The sequence below is a fragment of the Neovison vison genome, chromosome 14 (assembly GCF_020171115.1).
Source record: "Neovison vison isolate M4711 chromosome 14, ASM_NN_V1, whole genome shotgun sequence".
Taxonomy (NCBI): Eukaryota; Metazoa; Chordata; class Mammalia; order Carnivora; family Mustelidae; genus Neogale; species Neogale vison.
In genome coordinates this window covers 2138581-2157969 of record NC_058104.1, presented here as the reverse complement: position 1 = coordinate 2157969, position 19389 = coordinate 2138581, and the positions used below count along the sequence as shown (strand labels likewise).

The 19389-nt window shown below is 61.0% G+C and overlaps 1 protein-coding gene across 1 annotated transcript; it reads left to right on the top strand.

The window, feature by feature from the left end:
* The first annotated feature begins 243 nt into the window (after positions 1-243).
* Positions 244-18785, top strand: PDGFA (platelet derived growth factor subunit A). Its single transcript, XM_044232581.1, has 8 exons — positions 244-390; positions 789-918; positions 2398-2494; positions 6901-7005; positions 9108-9295; positions 15489-15615; positions 16007-16075; positions 17788-18785. The coding sequence occupies exons 2-7, from the start codon at positions 856-858 to the stop codon at positions 16060-16062; spliced, it is 636 nt and encodes a 211-aa protein (XP_044088516.1). The 5' UTR covers positions 244-390; positions 789-855; the 3' UTR covers positions 16063-16075; positions 17788-18785.
* Positions 18786-19389: the final 604 nt, after the last annotated feature.

The following is a 19389-nucleotide window of genomic DNA, read 5'->3' as shown; positions in this document are numbered from 1 at the left end:
GCACAACTCCAGCGAGCCGGGCCTGCCCGCGCCGCCGCCTCCTCCTACTCCTCTCCCCGGCGGCTGCTCCGTTTCGGCCCAGCACCCGCCCTCAGGCCGGCGCGGCGAGGCCCCAGGCGGGCGGCGGCTGCCAGGCGGCGCGGCCGCGGGCGCTGCCCAGCTCCGGCCGGCGGAGGGCGGAGCGCGGCGCCAGAGCCGAGGGCACGCCGCGGAGGGGCGCACGCAGGCCGCCGGGCCGCGCCGTGCTGGGCCGCGCCGTGCCCGGCCGGGCGGCGGCTGCGAGAGGAGGCCGGAGGCGAGCGCGGGGCCGGCGGTGGGCGCGCAGGGCCGCCCGCAGCCCGCAGGGAGAGCGCGAGCCCGCGGCCGGGGCCCGGCCGGGCGTCCAGACAGGTGATGGGTGGTGCGGCGGCGGCAGCTCCAGCCTCGCTCCGGGGTCCCTCTCGGGGCTGACGCCCGCAAATATGCAGAATTACCGGCCGGGTCGCTCCTAAAGCCAGCGCCGGGGAGCGAGCGCGGCAGCGGCCAGCACCGGGAACGCACCAAGGAAGAGGCCCAGCCCCCGCCCTCCGCCCCTTCCGTCCCCACCCCCTACCCGGCGGCCCAGGAGGCTCCCGGCGCGGCGGGCGCGGCGAGCGCGCACTCCCTGCTCCTCCTCCTCCTCGCTGGCGCTGCCTGCCTCTCCGCACTCGCTGCTCGCGCCGGGCGCGCTCCGCCGGCTCCCTGCTCTCCGCGCCACCCTCCTCCGGGCCGCGCTCCCTGAGGGATGGTACTGAATTTCGCCGCCACAGGAGCCCGGCTGGAGCGCCCGCCCCGCGGCCTCGCCTCCCCGCCTCCCCGCCAGCGCCTCGGGACGCGATGAGGACCTGGGCTTGCCTGCTACTCCTCGGCTGCGGATATCTCGCCCATGCCCTGGCCGAGGTGGGTGCCACCCCCGCGCCCTGTCCCCTCTCCGACTCCCCGGGCGCACGCCTCCTGCAACCACCCGCGGGCCGGGGCGCCTCGGGCTCTGGGGCTCTGCAGAGCGCGTTTTGATTTCTGCTAGGGTGGTCGGATTTTTTGATTTTTTCCAACTGGGTTTTATTTTCTGCCATGCCGAAGTATGTCTGGTGAGTTTCCAGCGTGTTGCGTCGCTCTGCCGTGGAGGGACGGAGTGGCGCGGGGTGGACGAGTGGGGAGAAACTTCGGGGGGCGCGGGCTCCTCTCCGGGGAGGAGGGCCCGGGGTGCGGCGGACAATGCAGTATCGGGGTGCAGGGAGCGCGGAAAGGGGTGTGTGTGTGACCTGGAGGAACCTGGGAGGGGAGAAGAGCGGCGGATAAACAGGGCGGTTGCGGCGGAAGCCCCCGGCAGGCAGGGTGGGCGGTGCGGGTCCGCAGCACCCCGGTCCCTGTTCTTAAGCCCGGCGGGGCGGCTGGGCCGGCGCAGTCCCTCCCGCCCGCCCAGGGCCTGCTTACAGGTGGCTGAGCGAGACGAGCCGGGGCCGGGCCAGGCGCCCGCGTCCTTCCACCGCGGGCGTTCCCCCCGCCCCCACCCCCATGTCGAATCCCGATCCCCGGGAGCTCTGCTGTGATGAATGACTTTTTTCTGCAGCCCCCGTCGTGGGAACTTAGTGCCTTAGACCCCTCCCTCCCACACCCACACCCACACAGCGACCCCCGACTCCCTCTAAAAATCTGGAGAGTGGGGAGAGCCCGGGAGGTGGGGGTGGTCTGGGCAGGAACCGGGAGCCGCGAGAGGTGGAGATTTAACCCCCCCGTTGCCGGGCAGCCTTTCCCAGCCGTCTGCTGGATTTGGGGCGCCTTGGGCGGTGCTAGGACCGCAGCCCGGCCAGAGCGGGTGGGGCGCGCGTGTGAACGAGTGAGTGCGCGCGCGCGCGCGCGTTTTTGCGACGGAGACCCTCGACCCCACAGGTTCGGCCCGGGATTCCGGGGTGTGAAATTTAAGCCCCTGGCTAGATTAAAGTGTTAAGGCTGCCGTGACTTTCGTCGCCGATCCGTGACGCATTTCAACTTGATCTTTCTGGATGTCGATTTCACTATTAAAATCAGAAACTCCTCGGCCCCCTCGCTGCCGCTAGACCTCCTGTAACTGACACCCGGGACCGTGGGGCCGGGGTGCCCAGCTTTTGTTTGCAAATTTAAAGGTGGGGGGGCTTGCTTTCTGCAAAGGCGGACCTGGATGGGGGCCGGGAATTTGGGGTCGCACCCAGTCTCCTCCCCCCGCCCCCTCCCCGCGTCTGACTTCAGGGCCCCGGGCAGGGGTCGGACGGCCGGCGAGCTGGGAGGGCCTGGGACTTGGGGCCGGGCCACCGCGGCTGGAGGACCCGGCGCTCTCCGCTCTCGGGGTGTGGGTGCGAGCCGGCCGGGTGGCGGGCGCTGACCGTGTGGCTCTGCTTGCAGGACGCTGAGATCCCCCGCGAGGTGATTGAGAGGCTGGCGTACAGTCAGATCCACAGCATCCGGGACCTCCAGCGACTCCTGGAGATAGACTCCGTAGGTAAATCGCGCCCCTTCCCTCGGCGCGCGGGGCGGGTGTGCGGGTTGTGCGCCCCGCGCAGCCTCCAGCGCTCGGGCCGGCCGGGCGCCGCGCAGGAGCGCACCGAAAGGTCAGAATCCAATCTCGGGCCATAAAAGCCCAGGCGGATGAGTCAGGAGTTTCTCTTCCAGTCCCCACTTTCTCTCCCGGCGGCGGCGGCCGCGAGCTCCTCGCTCGCCCGGGGATTGTTTTTGCATTTAAGGATAATGCCGCGCGTGTCACACAAAGTTCAGCAGCGCAGAGGGCGCCGGCGCCCGGGCCAGGTGTGCGGGCCTCGGGCCTGCCCTGTGGGGCCGGGAGGAGCGGCTGAGCGGGCCGGTGCTTGGGCGCAGAGCCCTGGACGCACGCCCCGCGGGCAGGCACGCGCGGGAGGAGCTGCCCCTGGCCAGGGCGGCTTTGTCATTGCCGGGAGCTGGTGGCCCGTTCCCGCCGCAGCTCGGCCTTTGTGGTTGCTGGAGTCCCGAGCCTTTCTCTTTTTCACAGGCCCATAAAGAGGCGCATCTTGGACACATCTGGTATCTGGGGACTATTTTGGGGCTCACCGTCAGGCCCTGGAGTCTAGCCACTTTAGAGGAGAGTTTATTTGTAAAGGCATAGTTTTGAAGCTCATTGGTGTCAGTGAGAGAGTTGGAGGGGTTGGATGGACAGCGAAAGGTCACCAGGGGCCCAGGCTGTTGCTGGTGGGGTGGGGGCCGTGGTGTGGCGGGGAGGGTGCCTTTTCCTAGAGGGCAGGGATTCTGGCCCACATCTTTGCCGGTGTCCTGCTCCACGTTAGTATTGGTGGGGCAACACTCTTGTGAGGGTTAGTTACAGAAACACGTCTTATTAATGTCTGGTTAAAAAGAGGCCCCAAATGGGCTTGTCAGATGGAAGGCTGAAGGTAGTAGAGGTCGGTTGGAACAATTCTCAGTGAAGATTTTGCGCTCACTGCAGACTACCCTCAAAGAGGGGGGCGTGGGGGGAATTAAGTAAAATCACATGGTCTAGTCATTTGGAAATTTGTACCTAATTATGGTGGTGGAGAGGCCTGAACTATTTTCATTTCATGCCAAGACCATTTGCTAGCAAGGCCGATGGTTTCTGTAGTTTCGTGACCCAGGAAATCCTTTGGCTGATTCTTATCAGGAAGGGGGTAGAATTTCACTTGGAGATCAGAGTTGGGCCAGGGGGGATTTTGGTCTGGTTCCTTGATGTGTAACCCTGGGGAGAAGGATTTGGCTTTGGTTAGCTGAGGAAAACACTCGCCTACATTCTGCTGGTCCCTGGCAGATCTGTGAAAGTGGGGAGGCTGCCTCCCCAAGAAGATTCAGGCCTTTTTTTCTTTTTTGGCTTGCTGGAGCAAGGCCGGTGCAGGGCTGGGGCTTCTCTGTGGGATGGCTTTGGGATGCCACCGGGAAATGGGCCATTCACTTTCTGTTGGGGCCATTCTTATTCTGGTCTCTGCCGTCCCTCCCCCGCTCCATTAACACTTTTTGCATTGCAGCTTGGTGGGTTATGCTGATGGCATTCCTGACCTGGGGGCCTTTGGGCCCAGAGCCTCTTTGGGAGGTTCCAAACTGAAAAGGCAGGACGCCTCAGTCAGTTCCTGGCTGGTTTCAAATTGCCCCCTTATAAAAATCCCTGGGTGTTTCCCTTCTGCTCTCCCACCCCTGCCTTCCACCTTCTGTCACCTGGTTTGGGGTCTTACTGACTAGGATTCTGGGGATTCTGGATTCCTCATGCTTAGGAAATTGGGGTACGAACAGAGGGGGTTTTCTAGGATCAACTTTACTCCCTGGGTTTTACCCTAGGAGACCCTTTGTGACACAGATCCCAACGTGGGGCTCCGTCCTGGTCTGGCACCCTCCTGCAGACCGGGAAGTTGCAAGCCAAGGCAGGGCATGGCCCAGTTTCTGGCCGGAGCTTGGAGCTGCTGTTGGGTGCTCCCAGAGCTCCAGTTGCTCTCTTCCCCCCAACACCCGTTCCCGCCCAAAGCTGAAGCAGATCTTGCTGCTGTGGGGGTCAGTTACCTGAGGACTAAGGTGCTCTCCAGGCCCTGGACGCTCCCTACCACGAGGTCCCACTGGAGGTCTCTGTAGGATCCCTGAGAAAGGAGCTGGGATGTGGAGAAAGCCATTTGGTAGTCCAAGGGTGAACCAGCCCCTTCAGGTTGGTGTTTTTTTGGGTGTAGAGCTAACCAGGCCTGGGAAGCAGACTTTTTCTCCCAGGCCCTCTCCTGGCCTTGTGATGGACTCTGGATGGGACAGCAGGCGGCCGCATCCTCATTTTACAGATGAAGCCAGAGGTGATGGGATTCTTCCTCCAGGAGCAGTGAGAACGGCATGGAGCTGGAGAGTTCCCAGAGTTTGCGTGGAGTTCAGGGGCAGCTGACTTTGCACGCAGGGCTTTTGGGTGGAGAGACAGCGTTTGGTCTCTGAATGACCAGTGGCTGGAGTTTGGGACTTGTGCGTTGAGTGTGTTGAGAAATCAGCCATCAAGCAGTGAGACGGCCTGGGAGCTTTGTTCTCCGAGTAGCCTGGCCTGGTGCCCATGCGGTGGGGTCCCTGAGGGATGGACACATGAATGTCCCTATCTTGGGCCATTAGTGCTCCCCCCAGGACTGAAGGCAGGATGACTGGTCCCCATCTTGAGCTGTCACTTGGATATTTGCATGCAAAACAAAAGGGAAACCCCCTTGATTAACTGTCCTGAGCCTTGTTCCAGCAGCGTCTTCTCTGCTAAGTCACTGCTGGGTCATTTCTCAAGTAGTGTCAGGCTGAAAGCCACTCCCCCATCAGTGTGGACCGCGACCACCCATCTTGATTGGGGGCCAGGGATGGGCTCTTGTCTTGCAAGCTGTCCGCCCGCTGGTTTGGGTTTCAGGGCTGTGGTCTCTTCTGTCTGTCCAAGCAAGTGGCTGGAGTGGGGTTCCCGGCCCCCTCCTGCGGTCCTTTCCTTGCTTCTCAGACACATCAGGATCCAGTCACCCGTGGAGCTGGGACACCTGGCTTTCAGGTGGCTAGGAAGTTGGTGGCCGATGGGACGTTTGCTCCCAGAGGCCAAGGATGGGCCGGCTGCTCTTTGGTTTGAGGATGGCAAGATGGCCACCACCAGGACGTGACTCATAAATGTCACTTTTTGGTGAAAAAATGCTTCTTGTAACAGTTGGTTGATGGGAAATTCTTACTGCATGAATAGTTGTGTTCTGATCTTATTTTGGGTCTCAGAAAAATTAGTGGCAGTGGAACATTGAGTCATTTGAAGTGAGAACTTGGGTTCTTCCCAGACTCTAGTTTTCTGAAAAGACGCATCTTTTGCTGTTTGCACCTTTTGCCTGGTTTTCAGTTTGCATTTTAAGGGAGCAGTGGTTTTGGATTTGCTGGTTTGTGGACAGTCGCTGAGGCCCCGGTGGGCCGGGCACCCAGTGGGGGGCCTCTGCGCCGGGCTGCTGGCCAGGAAGCCACTTGCCTTCTCCGGGAAGGGACAGCAGGACACGGGGGAGGTCTGCGCAGCTGCCGGGCTGTGGGGACTTGCTTCTTAGGAACTGGTGCCCCTGCTGATCTACTGGGGAGCCAGGGATGGAGGGGGAAGTAGAAGGAGAGCCTCCAGCTGGGTCTGGGGCCAAGGCAGGGAGGCCTGGAGTGACCCACCTCATCCGGGTGGGTAGGTCCCGGTGGCAGGTGGTGGGACCATGTGTCCCTTCTAGGAATCTGAGAGACCTGGGATTCCTCTAGGCTGCCCAGGAGGGGGCTCTGGGGTGGGCGAAGGTGATGTACCAGGTACTGCTGCAGGCCTGGGGATTAGGGGCCAATTCTGACTTTGACCCTGGGACTGTGGGTCTGCTTCTGGCTGCCTGGCCCCCTCTGCCAGGCACCAGGATTCCTGGTCCTTTATTCCTCCACCTGTATTTCCTGTAGCCTCTTGAGTGGACTAACTCCAGGAACAAGCAGAGTCTGGCTGTCGGCCCAACTGGGCCTCGAAGGTTAGGGTGCTCCATGGTTTAGTAAGAAGAGAGAGAGGGAGAGAAATGCACACACATCAGGGAAGCCACGGTAGCCTCATTTGCCCCTTCTGGGCCGTCCCCGTGGGCCCGGCTGGGAGCAGCGGGCCTGGTAGTTCTGGGTCTTAACAATGAGAACAGCCGGCCCTCACCCAGGAAGATCACCTGTCCCTTCCATACAGGTCGCATGGGTCCCCCGCAGAGGTGCCACATTTGGAGGCCCTCCATGTAGGCTTCCCAGAGGTTGGCAGGAGATTTTTTTGATATGTGGGAGTGGCGGCTCTCCCAGGGGACACCCCGTCTGTCTCCGGGAAGCAGGTAGGCAGTGCCGCTTGACAGGCCCCCGGATTTGGACCAGCTGGTCACCGTTTCCTCTTTCTGCCTGCAGGGGCCGAGGATGCTCTGGAAACGAGTGTGAGAGCCCATGCAGGCCGGGCCCCCAAGCATGCACCTGAGCAGCGGCCCGTGCCCATCCGGAGGAAGAGAAGCATTGGTGAGCCCTGGGCCTGCCAGGGTGAGGGGAGGGTGCATGGGGTATCTAGGGGGCTCTTCCCACCAGGCCTTCAGTGAAGCAAAACAAAGGCCCAGCCTGCACAGGGGCCCCAGCGCCTTCAGCCCTGGCCTCCCGCCGTCTCTCCGGAGGCCTCCCTCCTGCCCCGGCCCGTCTGCTGCCTGCTGCAGCCTGGCCTGGGCCAGGAGTTTCCAGGAGAGGGGAGCCGTCATAAATTCCTTAAGTGCCCGGTCTTGTCGGGGCCTGTTTTGGAGGAGGACTTGCTGCATACGTGGTTGCGTTTCCTTTCCAGTCTGGAGTGCATGGCCTGGCAGGCGGCAGCAGCTCGGGCCACCAACAGATGCCCCTGCCCCTGGCCCCCACCCCACTCGCTGGGCACGGGTTTGGGGGGGTGTTTGTGTCCTGTCCCCTAGCAGAGCACTCTGTGTCCGCCTGGCCTCTCGAGGCTGTGGGGGTTTGTGGGTGGCTCAGTTCTGAGACAGACCTTGGCCTGCAATTTGCTGCCAAATTGGGAGCAAGCGGGGTCAGGGAGTGTGACTCCCTCTGCCCTGACTCCCATGCCACCCGGGGGTCCCTCCTCCATTCCTAACTGCGTGGGATGCGCCCCCCCCCACACTGCTGTTCCCTGCCTCAGAGCTAAGATTTCTCCTGGGATGTAGACTTAGTAGCTTCTGGCCTGGGGTGCAGCATGTGGTTGAGGGTTCCTCCTGAAGGCAGGTGGGCCCACCCAGATGATGTTTGTCGTGGTAGGCTTCCTGTTCTCCAGACCCATGTCACAGGTGAGGGCGCTCCAGCAGGCCTGTCCTGTTCCAGATGGGGAGCCCCGGGCCATCTTCGTGGCTCCACCCTCGGCCCCATCCGGCCAGGGCCCCCACGCCCCTCGCAGCCGGTGGGCACTGGGCGGCTTGCCCTGAGCAGAGCCCTTTCCCCACACTGGGGCGGCCAGATTTCCAGTGCCCAGCCTTCCCTGTTGGCAGGCCTACTCTTGGAGACCCAGCGGTCCCCCTCTCCAGGTGCTTCCAGGCCACTGGGGAGGAGGATGCAAGCCCCCTAAGTCCCTGGGGTTCTCAGGAGTCTTCTGGCCCTGGTTGGTGGGGGGGGCGGCAAGGGAGAGGCGGGCACCTGTCCCTGGTGTTGGGGTGGAGGCAGGCCCCTGTTGTCCTCCAATTGCATTTCAGGCTCTTCCGCTTATCTGCAGGGGACGGGGCCCTGCCCTGCCTGGTGCTGGCCATGGGGGTTGTGCCGGGCCCTCTGTGGGTTCTGGGGTCCTTGCCCAGGCTCCCCAGCCCTGTATTACTCAAGGCCCAGTGGCCCTGGGGGCTGGTGTGGATTCGTAGGGCAGCATGTGGGGAGGAAGGTGCACATGCTGGGGTCCCCAGGTGGACGTCTCATTGGGCAGTGGTGCCCTGGCCTCTGCTGCGTTTGGGGCTTCGGGTCAGACAGATGGGGCTGTGCTGAGGAGCACAGAGCGGAATGTAGAGCCCTTCCCTCCTCTCTTGGTGACCTTTAGTGAGCAGGTCTGTGGCTCATGGGGTGGGGAGGTGGACCTGAGTCCCGTGTCCTGCATCCCCTGCCCACCTCGGGTGTCCTGCCTTCCTGGGCCTGGCTTGGTAGCCGTGGCAGCTGCTGGGACTGGGCCCTGATTGGTCCAGTGGCTGTGGGTTCCATTGCCCTCTCGCTCTTGGGGTCCCATCCTCGGCTTCCCTGCTTCTCCCCATTCTCCACTAGCCCTGGGAGCTCCCTAACCATCTGTGCAGAGACTCCCCCCGACCCACCCCATCAGCTCTGGGCCTCTCCCTACCCCCTGCAGGCCGTGTCAGGCTTTCTTGTTCACGTGGCCCCCTCTGCCAGCCGTGCCCTTCCCTTGGAGCCTCACTGCCTGGCCCTCACTGCTGCTGCTCCTTGGGCCAGCCCGAGTGCACCCCGTTGGGGGCCCAGTGTGTGGACCCTAGGGTGGCCTGATGTGCCACAGGGATGCGGCCACGTGGGGACGCGCCCCACTTCAGGCCTTCAGGTGGGGGGGTGCTGGGCTCCTGTGGGCCACGGGGCACGGCCCGGCCTTCACCGTGGCTCTTGCTCTGCAGAGGAAGCCATCCCCGCGGTCTGCAAGACCAGGACCGTCATTTACGAGATACCTCGGAGCCAGGTCGACCCCACGTCCGCCAACTTCCTGATCTGGCCGCCGTGTGTGGAGGTGAAGCGCTGTGCGGGCTGCTGCAACACCAGCAGCGTCAAGTGTCAGCCCTCCCGCGTCCATCACCGCAGCGTCAAGGTGAGCCGGCCCGCCCCAGGGTGCCCGCCAGGCCCGGGCGCACAGCAGGGTGCTGGAAGAGCCGGGACCCGGGGCTGGGCCGGCTGTGGGGGGGGGGTAGGCGTGTGGTTCCCTTCCCCCCGTCTCCCCATGAAGCGACATCGAGGACCGACCTCAGGACATGGGCCATGGCGTGTGGCAAGAGGGGCGCGGGGTCCTCTCAGCCTTTCCCCAGAAGCACAAGGGAAGCAGGGCCTGCCACATTGAGCCTCCGTCCCTTGTCTGTAGGTTAGAGAGGGCACCCCGCTCTGCTGTGGGGCGGGTGTCCGTGGACTCCTGCTGAGCGCCCTCCTGGGGGTGCCTCAGTCCTGGGGGCTGGGCCTGCAAAGCCAGCCCCTCCCCTCATTCTGGGAAGCTGTGCTCTGCTCGGAGACCCTCAGGATGGGCACTGGGTTGGCCGTCTTTGCTGTAGTCCCTGGGTGCTGGCACATAGCTGGGCGCCTGCCCCAGAGCCCTGTCTGGGGCAGGGCGTTGGTCCTGGAGACTTCCAGGTCACATTCAGATTACCTGTGCGGGGGCTCCTTGTTCTTCCTGCCTTAGTCCTTGCGGGAAATCAGCCTCTTCAGTTCGCCCTGGGCTACTACACTGGGGTCTTGGCCAGACGGTGGTGTTTTGGACCAGTGGCTGGAGGGGTTCCTGGGGCATGGGTCTGTTCCTCTCTGGCCTGACTTGCCCCATCTGTGAAATGGGTCTGAATCATGGTGATGTGCTATCTCAGGCTGTGTGGGACGTGGGTCCTGGGGCAGCTGGGCCCCCGTTTGGAGGGGAGCTGCTCTGCTTCCGACAGGATAGCACCAGAGTGTCTTGGTCTCTCTGTTGTGTGGCTAGGCTGTAGAGTCCTGGGTGCTCCCAGTCTAGGGGAGGGAGCTGCCATCCCTGGAAGCTGGCTCTGGGAAGGCTGTGGTCCCACGAAATCTGGGTTGTGGATTTGGGCAGCTACTGAGTGGCAATGGCCTGCCCACTCAGCTAAGCCTCCAGTGGCCAGTGCATCCGTGTTCCCCAGATTCTGGGGGTACGTCAGAAGCCATTCCTCAACTGGAGATTCAGAGCCTGTGTGCCCGCTGCCAGTCCAGGGCCCCTGGATGTGGGGCTCTGGCCCCAGAGTGAAGTGCAGGGGAGACTTTCTTACTTACAGACCACGGAGCTGGTTGGGACACTTGTTTGTCACGTGAGAAGGCACGTCAGGCCCATAACTGGGGCTCCACCTGACCTCTGGGGACTTGGTCCTTGAGCACCTGGGGCATTGAGTAAGCACATTCCACGGCTTGCCACGCTGTGCTCTCCACGGCGGAGGCTCCCAGCGGCCTGGTGCACTTGCCTGGGCGCTGGCTCTGGTCTTGGCAGGGCCCCCAGCTGGCATGGGGCCCAGCTCTGCACCCTTTGTTAAAGGGAGAAACAGAGGCTCAAGGGGATGGGGCTGTGCGTTCTGCACCAAGACTTGTCCCCTGCTGCCTGCTGTGGGACCCCTTGGGTCTCCATGTCCTTGCTTACGGGATGTTGTGAGGGGGTCTCGTGAGCCCTGAGAACCCAGACATCTGAGATCTTTTGTTCCTGGGAGTGGGGGTGCTGGAGCTCCACATGACAGTCCCTCACGTGGGTGCAGGGCGTAGGGTTGCCCTTTGGGCGTCCAGCTGGTCTCTCAGAGACACAGCGGTGCCGGAATGAAGTGGGGCTCCCTTTCCTGTGGGCTCCTGCCTCCCCTGGGTAAGGACTGGGGCGTGTCTGGTCCCGGTGTGAGCTGTGATCCCCTCCTCCCAGCCCACCCTGAGTGGGTGGACGTGTGGGCATCAGGGGCTACTTCCTGGGAGGGGCCCCCATCGGCCTTGGGCATAGGCCCGGAGGACTCAGTGGGTGGTGGTGCTCAGCCAGGGCTCCCCGCACAGGCCTTCATCTGCTTGGACAGGGTCGCAGTCTGCCCAAGGGGATGGACGGGCTGAGTCCTGCAGCTGGAGCCTGGTGGCCTGCTTCCATGTCCGGCCCTGCCCTTCTCGGACCCCTTCCTCATTCTCCCTCAGGGAAGGCAGCTCCTTCTCCCTGCCCACCCATCAGAGGGTTGGCAGGAAAACATCCGGCCCTAGACACTGGGGGTTTTGGCCGAGAAGGGACAAAGGGTCAGTGAAAACAGGAGGTCCATTGTGGAGGGTGGCCTGGTCCCCTCGGCTGCCCAGGAAGCTGTGGCCGCTGCATCGGGGTGAGATGGAGCAGGCGGGTGGGCCTGGCGGAGTCCTGTGCTGAGTGTCTGTGAGAGGTGCTGGGGCCAGCGGGGGCCCGCGTGGCTGGGCCGGTGGGACGTCTTGCCCCGAGCTGACACGTGCCTGGTTTTTTGGTTTACGGCTTTTCGATCACAATTAGAGGCACTTACTGAAGAAGGTAAGGGGAGGCTGAGAGCAGCCCCAACACGAGGCCCAGATGGTGACTTGCCTGGTATGCTTCACTGAAGGCCCCCAGGCCCTGACTGTCAGGACTTACTGGGGTGGATGGCTCCGTGACCACCAGGGACAGTGGCCTGAGGCTTCTAGGCAGGGCCTCTAGCCCTCTGGTGGTCTCGGGTGTGGGCCCTTTGCTCTCTGGGGCTGGGCCCTCTTTTGTCTCCTGGGACCTGCCTTCAGGGTGGTCCCCTTGGGGTTGCAGGGACAGCTGTCGTCAGATCTTGGGGAGGGATGAACACGTTGTCCGGGCTGGAGCCACACCTGTGTGTCCCTGTGTCAGCTCGCCATGCTCAGCATTTGGGGTCTGCCTTTAGGGGGGCCACGCGTGCTCCCTGACTGGGGTCCCGGATAAACTAGCTCTTCCTCTCCCCAGGGAATGCTGTCCCCAGACCCTGTAGGCAGCTGACCCTGTCCCCTGGACCCCAGGCTCGAGGGCTAGGAGAAGGGGTGGTGTAGATAGTGGGGCCCAAGACTCTGGTCAAGTTGTACCCGCTGGGGCTGTGGGGCGGACCTCCAGCCTCTCACGGCATGGCGTTGGAAGTTGGGGGCTCCTGTTTTCTTCAGGGCATCCTGTGGGTTTACACCTAAGTCTGTTAACTTGGTTAGGCCCCCAGGTCTCCAGAAGCTGGGACTCAGCCCCTGGACCACACGTGGAGCAGCCGGCTGTGGCTCTGTGTCACCCGACCTCAGGCTTCTGGAAGCTGGGTCTGGATGTGTCTGCCAAGGAGCCCAGGATGGGCCTCTGAACCCTGATGGAGTGTGTGATCCAGCTCAGGGACCTTGGGGGGAAATCAGGGACTCCAGCAGCGTGGATCTCCTGTCCGAGCTGCCTCAGTGTTCCCAACTGGAAAACAGACTGTAATTGGGTCCTTACAGGGTAGCTGTGAGCATTGCAGTGAGCGACACAGGGGTTCAGTAAATGCTGGTGTTTGTCGTGGACAGTGCTTGACTGTCCACTTGACGCTGGGGTGGTCAGGCCATAACCTGGGGAGGGGGTCCCCAGCAGGGGCATTGCTCTCCCTGGCCCAGCTTGGGACACCCTGAGTAGCGGGAGCTCAGGGCTTCTGTGCTCGGTGTCCCTTGTCTGGAAGGAGTACTGGCATCACTGGATGGCGCACTCGGGTGGCTTTGCCCTGTGAGTCTACAGGTGGGGTGGTTCTTGCCAGGCGGCCTCACCACGGCAAGTGGATTGTCCTCTCTATAGGGCGCAGCTCAGACGCTTGGGACACAGACAGAGGAAGAAGAGAGGGAGGGGTGTGGGGATCCTGTTTGGGCTGCGGGATGGGTCTGGGGGCTGAGGCGACAGGAATGAGGGTCCCAGAGACACAAACATCTTGTTCTGGGGACTTGGCTGGTGTAGAGGCTGCTTGGAGAAGTTAATATTCACAGTGTGTTCTTGGGGGAAAAATGCAGCTACTTCCTGGCCAGACGGAGGTGGTGGAACGGCTTGGAATCCTCACATACCCAGAAGCAGGTGCAATCATAGATCGTTGTTTGTTTTTCTTTGATAAAAACAGCCCGTCTGCAGAGAAAGTGGGTTCCCAGACTGGAGTGGCCGGTGTTGGGAGTGCTTTGCCAAGGGGACGGTGGAGGGGGGAGGTTCTGGAGCACCTGCCTTCTCCGCCATGGCTGGTCTGTGGAAAACAAGCCTGCCACCCGCACCCAGAGCCGGGGTTCAAGTACCCGCTCCCCTAGAGTAAGTAGGTGAGGTACTCGCCTAGCAGAGGTCGTGCTGTGCAGAGGGCCAGGCCCCTGCCTGCCCCAGCCTCCCTGTGTCCCCCAACACAGTCCAGTGTGCATGGGGCGCTTGAGTGCTCCGAGCTGGGGGCTGCAGCCTCCGACCTACCGACTGAGAGGCCCTGGGGCTGGGTGGGGACGGGAGGGGGCTGAGGCCAACCCCAGGTTCTAATGCCCAGAGGGCTGGCACTCTGGCCAGGTTCAGGCAGGGGTCCTCTGCCCTCTCAGGAGGCCCGCTGAGGTTCACCCCACCCAGTGCCCTCAAAGGGAGGTTCACTCTGGGCCCCGGGGGCTGGTTTTGCTAAGCTCAATGTGCTGAGACAGGGTTTGCTTGTTCGGAACGGAAGGTGGCCCAGTGGCAAGTTCTAGGTGCTTGTATACATGTGAAGCCCTGGGGCACAATCCTTGTTCCCATTTTATAGATGGGAAAGTGGAGGCTTTCTGCGCCCATGTCCTGAGGATCTCTCTTTTCTCTCCCTCTCTCTCTCTTTTTCTCTCTGTGGTCCTGGTCTCCTGGAGCGGTAGGTGCCATGAGGAGCTGACCAGGCCCCGCAGCTGGAGTTGCTCATATCCATGGTCCTTTCCTCTACCTCTTCCCTCCTTAGGAAACCTGCCAGGCCTAGCCCCAAACCTGGCCTGGCTGCCACTCCACCTCTGAGCTCACACCTGGCTGTCTGCATTCACACCTGAGGCCACACACCACTTCCCGTGGCTGGCGGGCACCCGACACCCTTTGCACGGCGGGTTAACCATTAATGTGGCCCAGCGGCTACGGGTGGGTCTGGACAAGCCCTGAGTCCTGCTCACCTGTGGGGGGGCCCATCCTTCTTGCCTGGGGTCCTCTGGCTTCTGGGCTCCCGGCCTCTGTGTTAGAACTCCCCCTCCCATCACCTCCCCTCCCATCTGCCCCAGGCTGGGGGCTTCTGCTCTCCACCAGGGAGCCCCTCACCCCTGCCAACTCCCTGGTGCCTCCACATGCTTGGGGTATAACCTGCGGGGACCCCTTTCTGCTCCCTTTCTGCCTCAGTTTCCCCAGGCAAATGGGGTGGAATGGCTATCCCTGGAGGCCAATCCTAGGACTGCAGCCCAGTGTCAGCACAGATGGGAGGGAGCATGGGCCGTGTGCCCAGATCTTCGGGGTCCAGGGCAGTGGGGACATGGTGGTCCTATCCCTGCTGGGGACTGAGCTCAGGCTGGGTGCTTGGGAGGGGAGCCCCCTGGAGGAAGGCTTGCTTATCTAGGGTTCTGTATCTCCTCCGCGAGCTGGGATGGAGTGAGCCCACCTTGACCGTGCTGTGAGTGCCGTGTACACATACGTGTGAGCATGGAGCTTGTTCTTGGGACAGGACATGTGTGTGCACATGCGTGTAATTGTGGAGGGTGGACTGGCATTCCCACGACAGAGTGAGCCAGTTTCCCAGGCCCGAGCTGGGGTCCGTAGGGACTCGATTTCTCGGCTGCCTTGGTTTGTGCCCATGGGCCGGACACAGCCATGTGCTCCTGGTGGCTCCCTGGGAGAGGTGCAGAGAGAGGCAGCTCCGCTTCATCGTGCCCCCTGATGATTTGGGCCGACAGGGGTTTGAGCGGACGGGGGAGGCCCAGCTGCAGGGGTCACTGGCTCCGGGTTAGGCCTGATACGGCCTGGGACGACGGCCTGGGGCCCCTGCCCATTCTTCTGACAAGGCTGGCGTTCCCTTGGCCAAGGTGAGCTGGGGGAGCCACGGGAAGGCCTCCAGGTGGCTGCGGGGGGCCTGGCGCCTGTGGGGCCCCCCCTCTGCGGTCCATCAGGTTCCAGTGAACGTGTCCCAAACCACAAATGCCCACAATTACTTCTCCCCCGGCCCTCCTGCCTTTCTGCGGGGAGGTGAGAGGTTGGAGGTCAGAGGTCGGCCTGGGCGGGGTTGAGCACGTATGCACGTCGGGGCTCCTGGTGTACTACATGCGGGGCGTGGCCGCGGCGGTCATGGCGGGGCTGTTGTCTCGGGCAGGTAGCCAAGGTGGAGTACGTCAGGAAGAAGCCAAAGTTAAAGGAAGTGCAGGTGCGGCTGGAGGAGCATCTGGAATGCACGTGCACCGCCGGAGGGCCGAACCCCGACCACCGGGAGGAGGAGACGGGTAAGTCCCGCCTCGGCGCGGCCCCTCCCACCCCGTCCCCTCAGCCTCTGCCTCGGCTCACTTGGCGCAGTCAGTCCGCGGGGCGCCCGCCAGCCCCGCCCGCGTGCTGGGGGACGCTGGACGTCCCCGCCCCGGTTGGGGTGCCTGGGAGCCGCGCGGCTGGGGCGGCGCCGGGACACCTCCTGTCCCCCATCCCAGGCGGACTCTGCCCGGAGGCAGCGTGGCGTTCTGACCCGCGGCGTCGGGCCCGATCCAGGGCACCAGGAAGTGTCTCTGTGCCAAAGCTAATCGCGTTTTCTTGCAGAAAGACAAACACCTCAGCTATTTATTGCCTCAGGTCCGCAGCCCTAACCCTTAGGCCCGCTCACACTCCCTGCCCTTCTGTTAACAGGAAGGCGTAGGGAGTCAGGTAAAAAACGGAAAAGAAAAAGGTTAAAACCCACCTAACGCAGCCAACCAGGTAGGCGCTGTGTGCGGCTGCGCCGTGGTTCTGCGGGGGGGGAGGTGCCCGGCTGATCACAGGCGAATCCCTCCCGCGGCAGCCAGCTCGCGGCTCTGATTGATCGGCCCTGATCGGCCTGCAAGCTTCCGGTGTCTGGCTGGGCTGCGGGTCTGCTCGCTCGCGTGTCCTGCTGCTCCCGAGTCCCCGCTCTGGCTTGGGTCTCTTGCGTTAATGGGGGAGGCCCTGGCGTCACGTGAGTGGAGTGAGTCGGGTTCCTGAATGGCAGTGGGGTAGCTCTGATGTCTGTTAGCCGGGATCACCTTGGGCAGGTTACCCGTCCCATTTGACAGATGGAAGACTGAGGCTTACAGGGATGGTAGGTGAGGGAATTGAAGACTGCCTGGGGGCGGGGGGTCCCGTCTGGAAATGTTTCATAGACATGTAGGGCTGTTGACTGCTGTGTTGGAAGCTCTCTTTGGCTGCTGGTAACACCAAAACCAACAAGGGCTGGGGTGAGGCAGACGTTTAGGAGCAGGTGTGGCGTGTGGGGGCTGTCTAGCCTCAGAGTTGCCTCATGGCTCAGTATGGCTGCTGAAGCTCCAGAAATCACATCTACACTCCAGGCTGGAAGAGTAAAGTTGGGAGAGGGACAGAAGAACCCTCTTAGAGAAGTCCCACTCAGTGACTTCTGCTGTGATACCCTGGCTGTCCTTCAGCTGCAAGAGGACCTGGGCAGCGTAGTTTTGTAGAGAGGCATGCTGCTTCCCAGAAGAAAATGGGATTTGGGTAACCACAGTCATGATGAGGATAGTTTCCAGCCTTCTTGCTCCTTGTTGTTGGCCTGTGTGTTCTGGAGAGCCTGGTCCTTGCCTCTGGTCACATGTGATCCCACAGCATCCCAAACAGGTGGTTGTGGGAGAGATTCTCAGAGATGGTGTCTCAGAGCCCAGGTGCTGGTTGAATGACTGCAGAAAGCTGCCAGGTCAGCTGCGTTGAGGTTGGTGGGTCTGGTGCATTCCTCTGGGGAGGAAAGGATCCACTAGGGTGGGTTCCTGAAGCGGCCTCAACACAATTTTTTGCCTGTGATTTTTGCTTTCCCTGAGGGTGTGGCTCTGGGGGTGGTTTTGTGCCTGCATGTGCACCCAGTCTGCACACCATCGATTGGGCTCTGGCCTCCATGGGCCAGCCAATGACAGAGATGTCAAGTGTGTGGGATGTAGAGTCCCTGCTAGCTTGTGAGTGGTACAGGTGATGTGGATGAAGAAGAGCTGTTCTTAGCCCAGAGCTCAGTGTAGATCTGCCTGGTTACCAAGACCCTGCCTGTCTGCCTGGCAGCACCCATCCTCAGTGTTGTCTTATGGCCCAGGATGGCTGCCAGAGCTCCAGAAATCACATCAAGCCCTCTGTTGGGGTGGGGGTGGAGAAAGAACACGAGGAAAAAGGCAAAGAAAGAACCATTCTGGGCCTCAGTTTCCCTCATCTGTACAATGGGAGAATGGGGCTTGTTCTAAGGAATGTTCTGTGAGATCCCAAGAGCCTTGTCCCAGTTCTGGTCAGGAGGTTACAGAAAGGGTACTGAGGCATATTTGATTTGGAAAGTGCCACAAAACCCTGAAACCCCGAGATTTGTCTTGGTGTGTGTGAATGTGTTTCCCTGTGGTCACTATCCCTGCGGCGGCGTGCGTGCTCGGCTCCTTGTCAGTGTCCGTCTCTCTCCCCTCTCCCTGCAGATGTGAGGTGAGGATAAGCCAGCAGCCCTTTTCCGGGACACGGATGTACATGGCGTGTTACATTCCTGAACCTACTATGTACGGTGCTCATTGCCAGCGTGCGGTCTTTGTTCTCCTCCGTGAAAAACTGTCTCCATGCACACTCGGGAGAACAAAGAGACAGTATACATTTGTTTAATGTGACATCAAAGCAAGTATTGTAGCACTCGGTGAAACAATAAGAAGCTTCCTTGTCAAAAAAAAAAAAAAGAGAGAGAGAGAGAGAGACAGAGCAAACAGAACCACAAAACATGACAAACAAAACTGACTCACAAAAATATCTAAACAGTTGTCGGAATGGAGGGACACCCCGTGGGATGGAAGCGACGTGCCTCGGCCGACCGGATTTCTGTCCAGGGTCACAGGTGCTTCTGCCAGGGACACAGCCTGCTTTCTGGAGGACTCCGGGCGGGGGCCGAGGGCCCTGCAGGGCACGCGGGAGCAGGGATGTCCCAGAACTGCCACGGGACTTAGAAACACATCTCCTTGCTGTAGTGTTTAAGTCTATACAGAAACCTTCCCGAGAGCCTTAAGTGGATTGATTTTTTTTTTTTTTTTTTTACACACCATAAAGTGATTATTAAGCTTTCCTTTTTACTCTTCGGCTAGCCTTTTTTTTTTTTTTTTTTTTTAATTATCTCTTGGATGACATTTACACCGATAACACCAGGCTGCTGTAAGTCAGGACAGTGGGACCGTATCTCCCCTCGCAGGATGCGAACAAATGAGATGTATTAAAATAAACATGGTATATCCACCTATGCATCACTTCCTAAATGTTTCTGGCTTTACGTGTTTGTCCCCTGCCCCCACTTTATCTTGCCTTTTAATTTAAGCCATTTCGAGAGAACTATGCGTGAACCAATCGAGTCCGTCCCGGGCCTGCCGCTTCCAGTCCTCGCCTTGGCGAGGTGGCCCTGTGCCAGTGTTTGGACAGAATCTGAATTCTTTATTTTTGGTAAGATGTTACGCTTTACATGTATTCAACAGAAATGTGTGTGTGTGTTGTGTTTTTGTTTTTGTTTTGTAAAGGTGAAGTTTGTATTTTTATCTAATATTACCAGTTTTGTATACCTGAGAGCCTGCTATGTTTTTTTCTTTGAATCAAAAGGAAAAAGAAAAACCCACCAACAAAACCCATACACGTGAGAAGTGCTTTGTGGTCACATTTTTCTAGTTGCGTAACTGAGTCTAGACCCTGTCTCCTGGCCTGGGGCTGTCGCTTGGGGGTACCTTGGGCCACCCTACCACCAGAGCCTGCGCGGCGAGGCCTACCCTTGGGATTCCGGGATCTGATGGTAATGGGCCAACAATGCCATCCTGCCTGGGTGTGCGGCCTCGTGGAGACAGAGACCAGGCGCCCACCCGAGCAGCGAAGCAGACGATGGCCTTCATCCGGAAGTGAGTTGACTTCAGTGTCCGCAGGCTGAACCCGGGAAGGCCAGCCATCCTGTGTCGCCCATGACCCGCTCTCCCTGTTCCAAACAGAGGCTGTGTGACTGTCACGATCCCTTTATTGCCTGTGGGGTCTTTGGAGCAAGAGCGAGCATTTCTGGAGTTGGT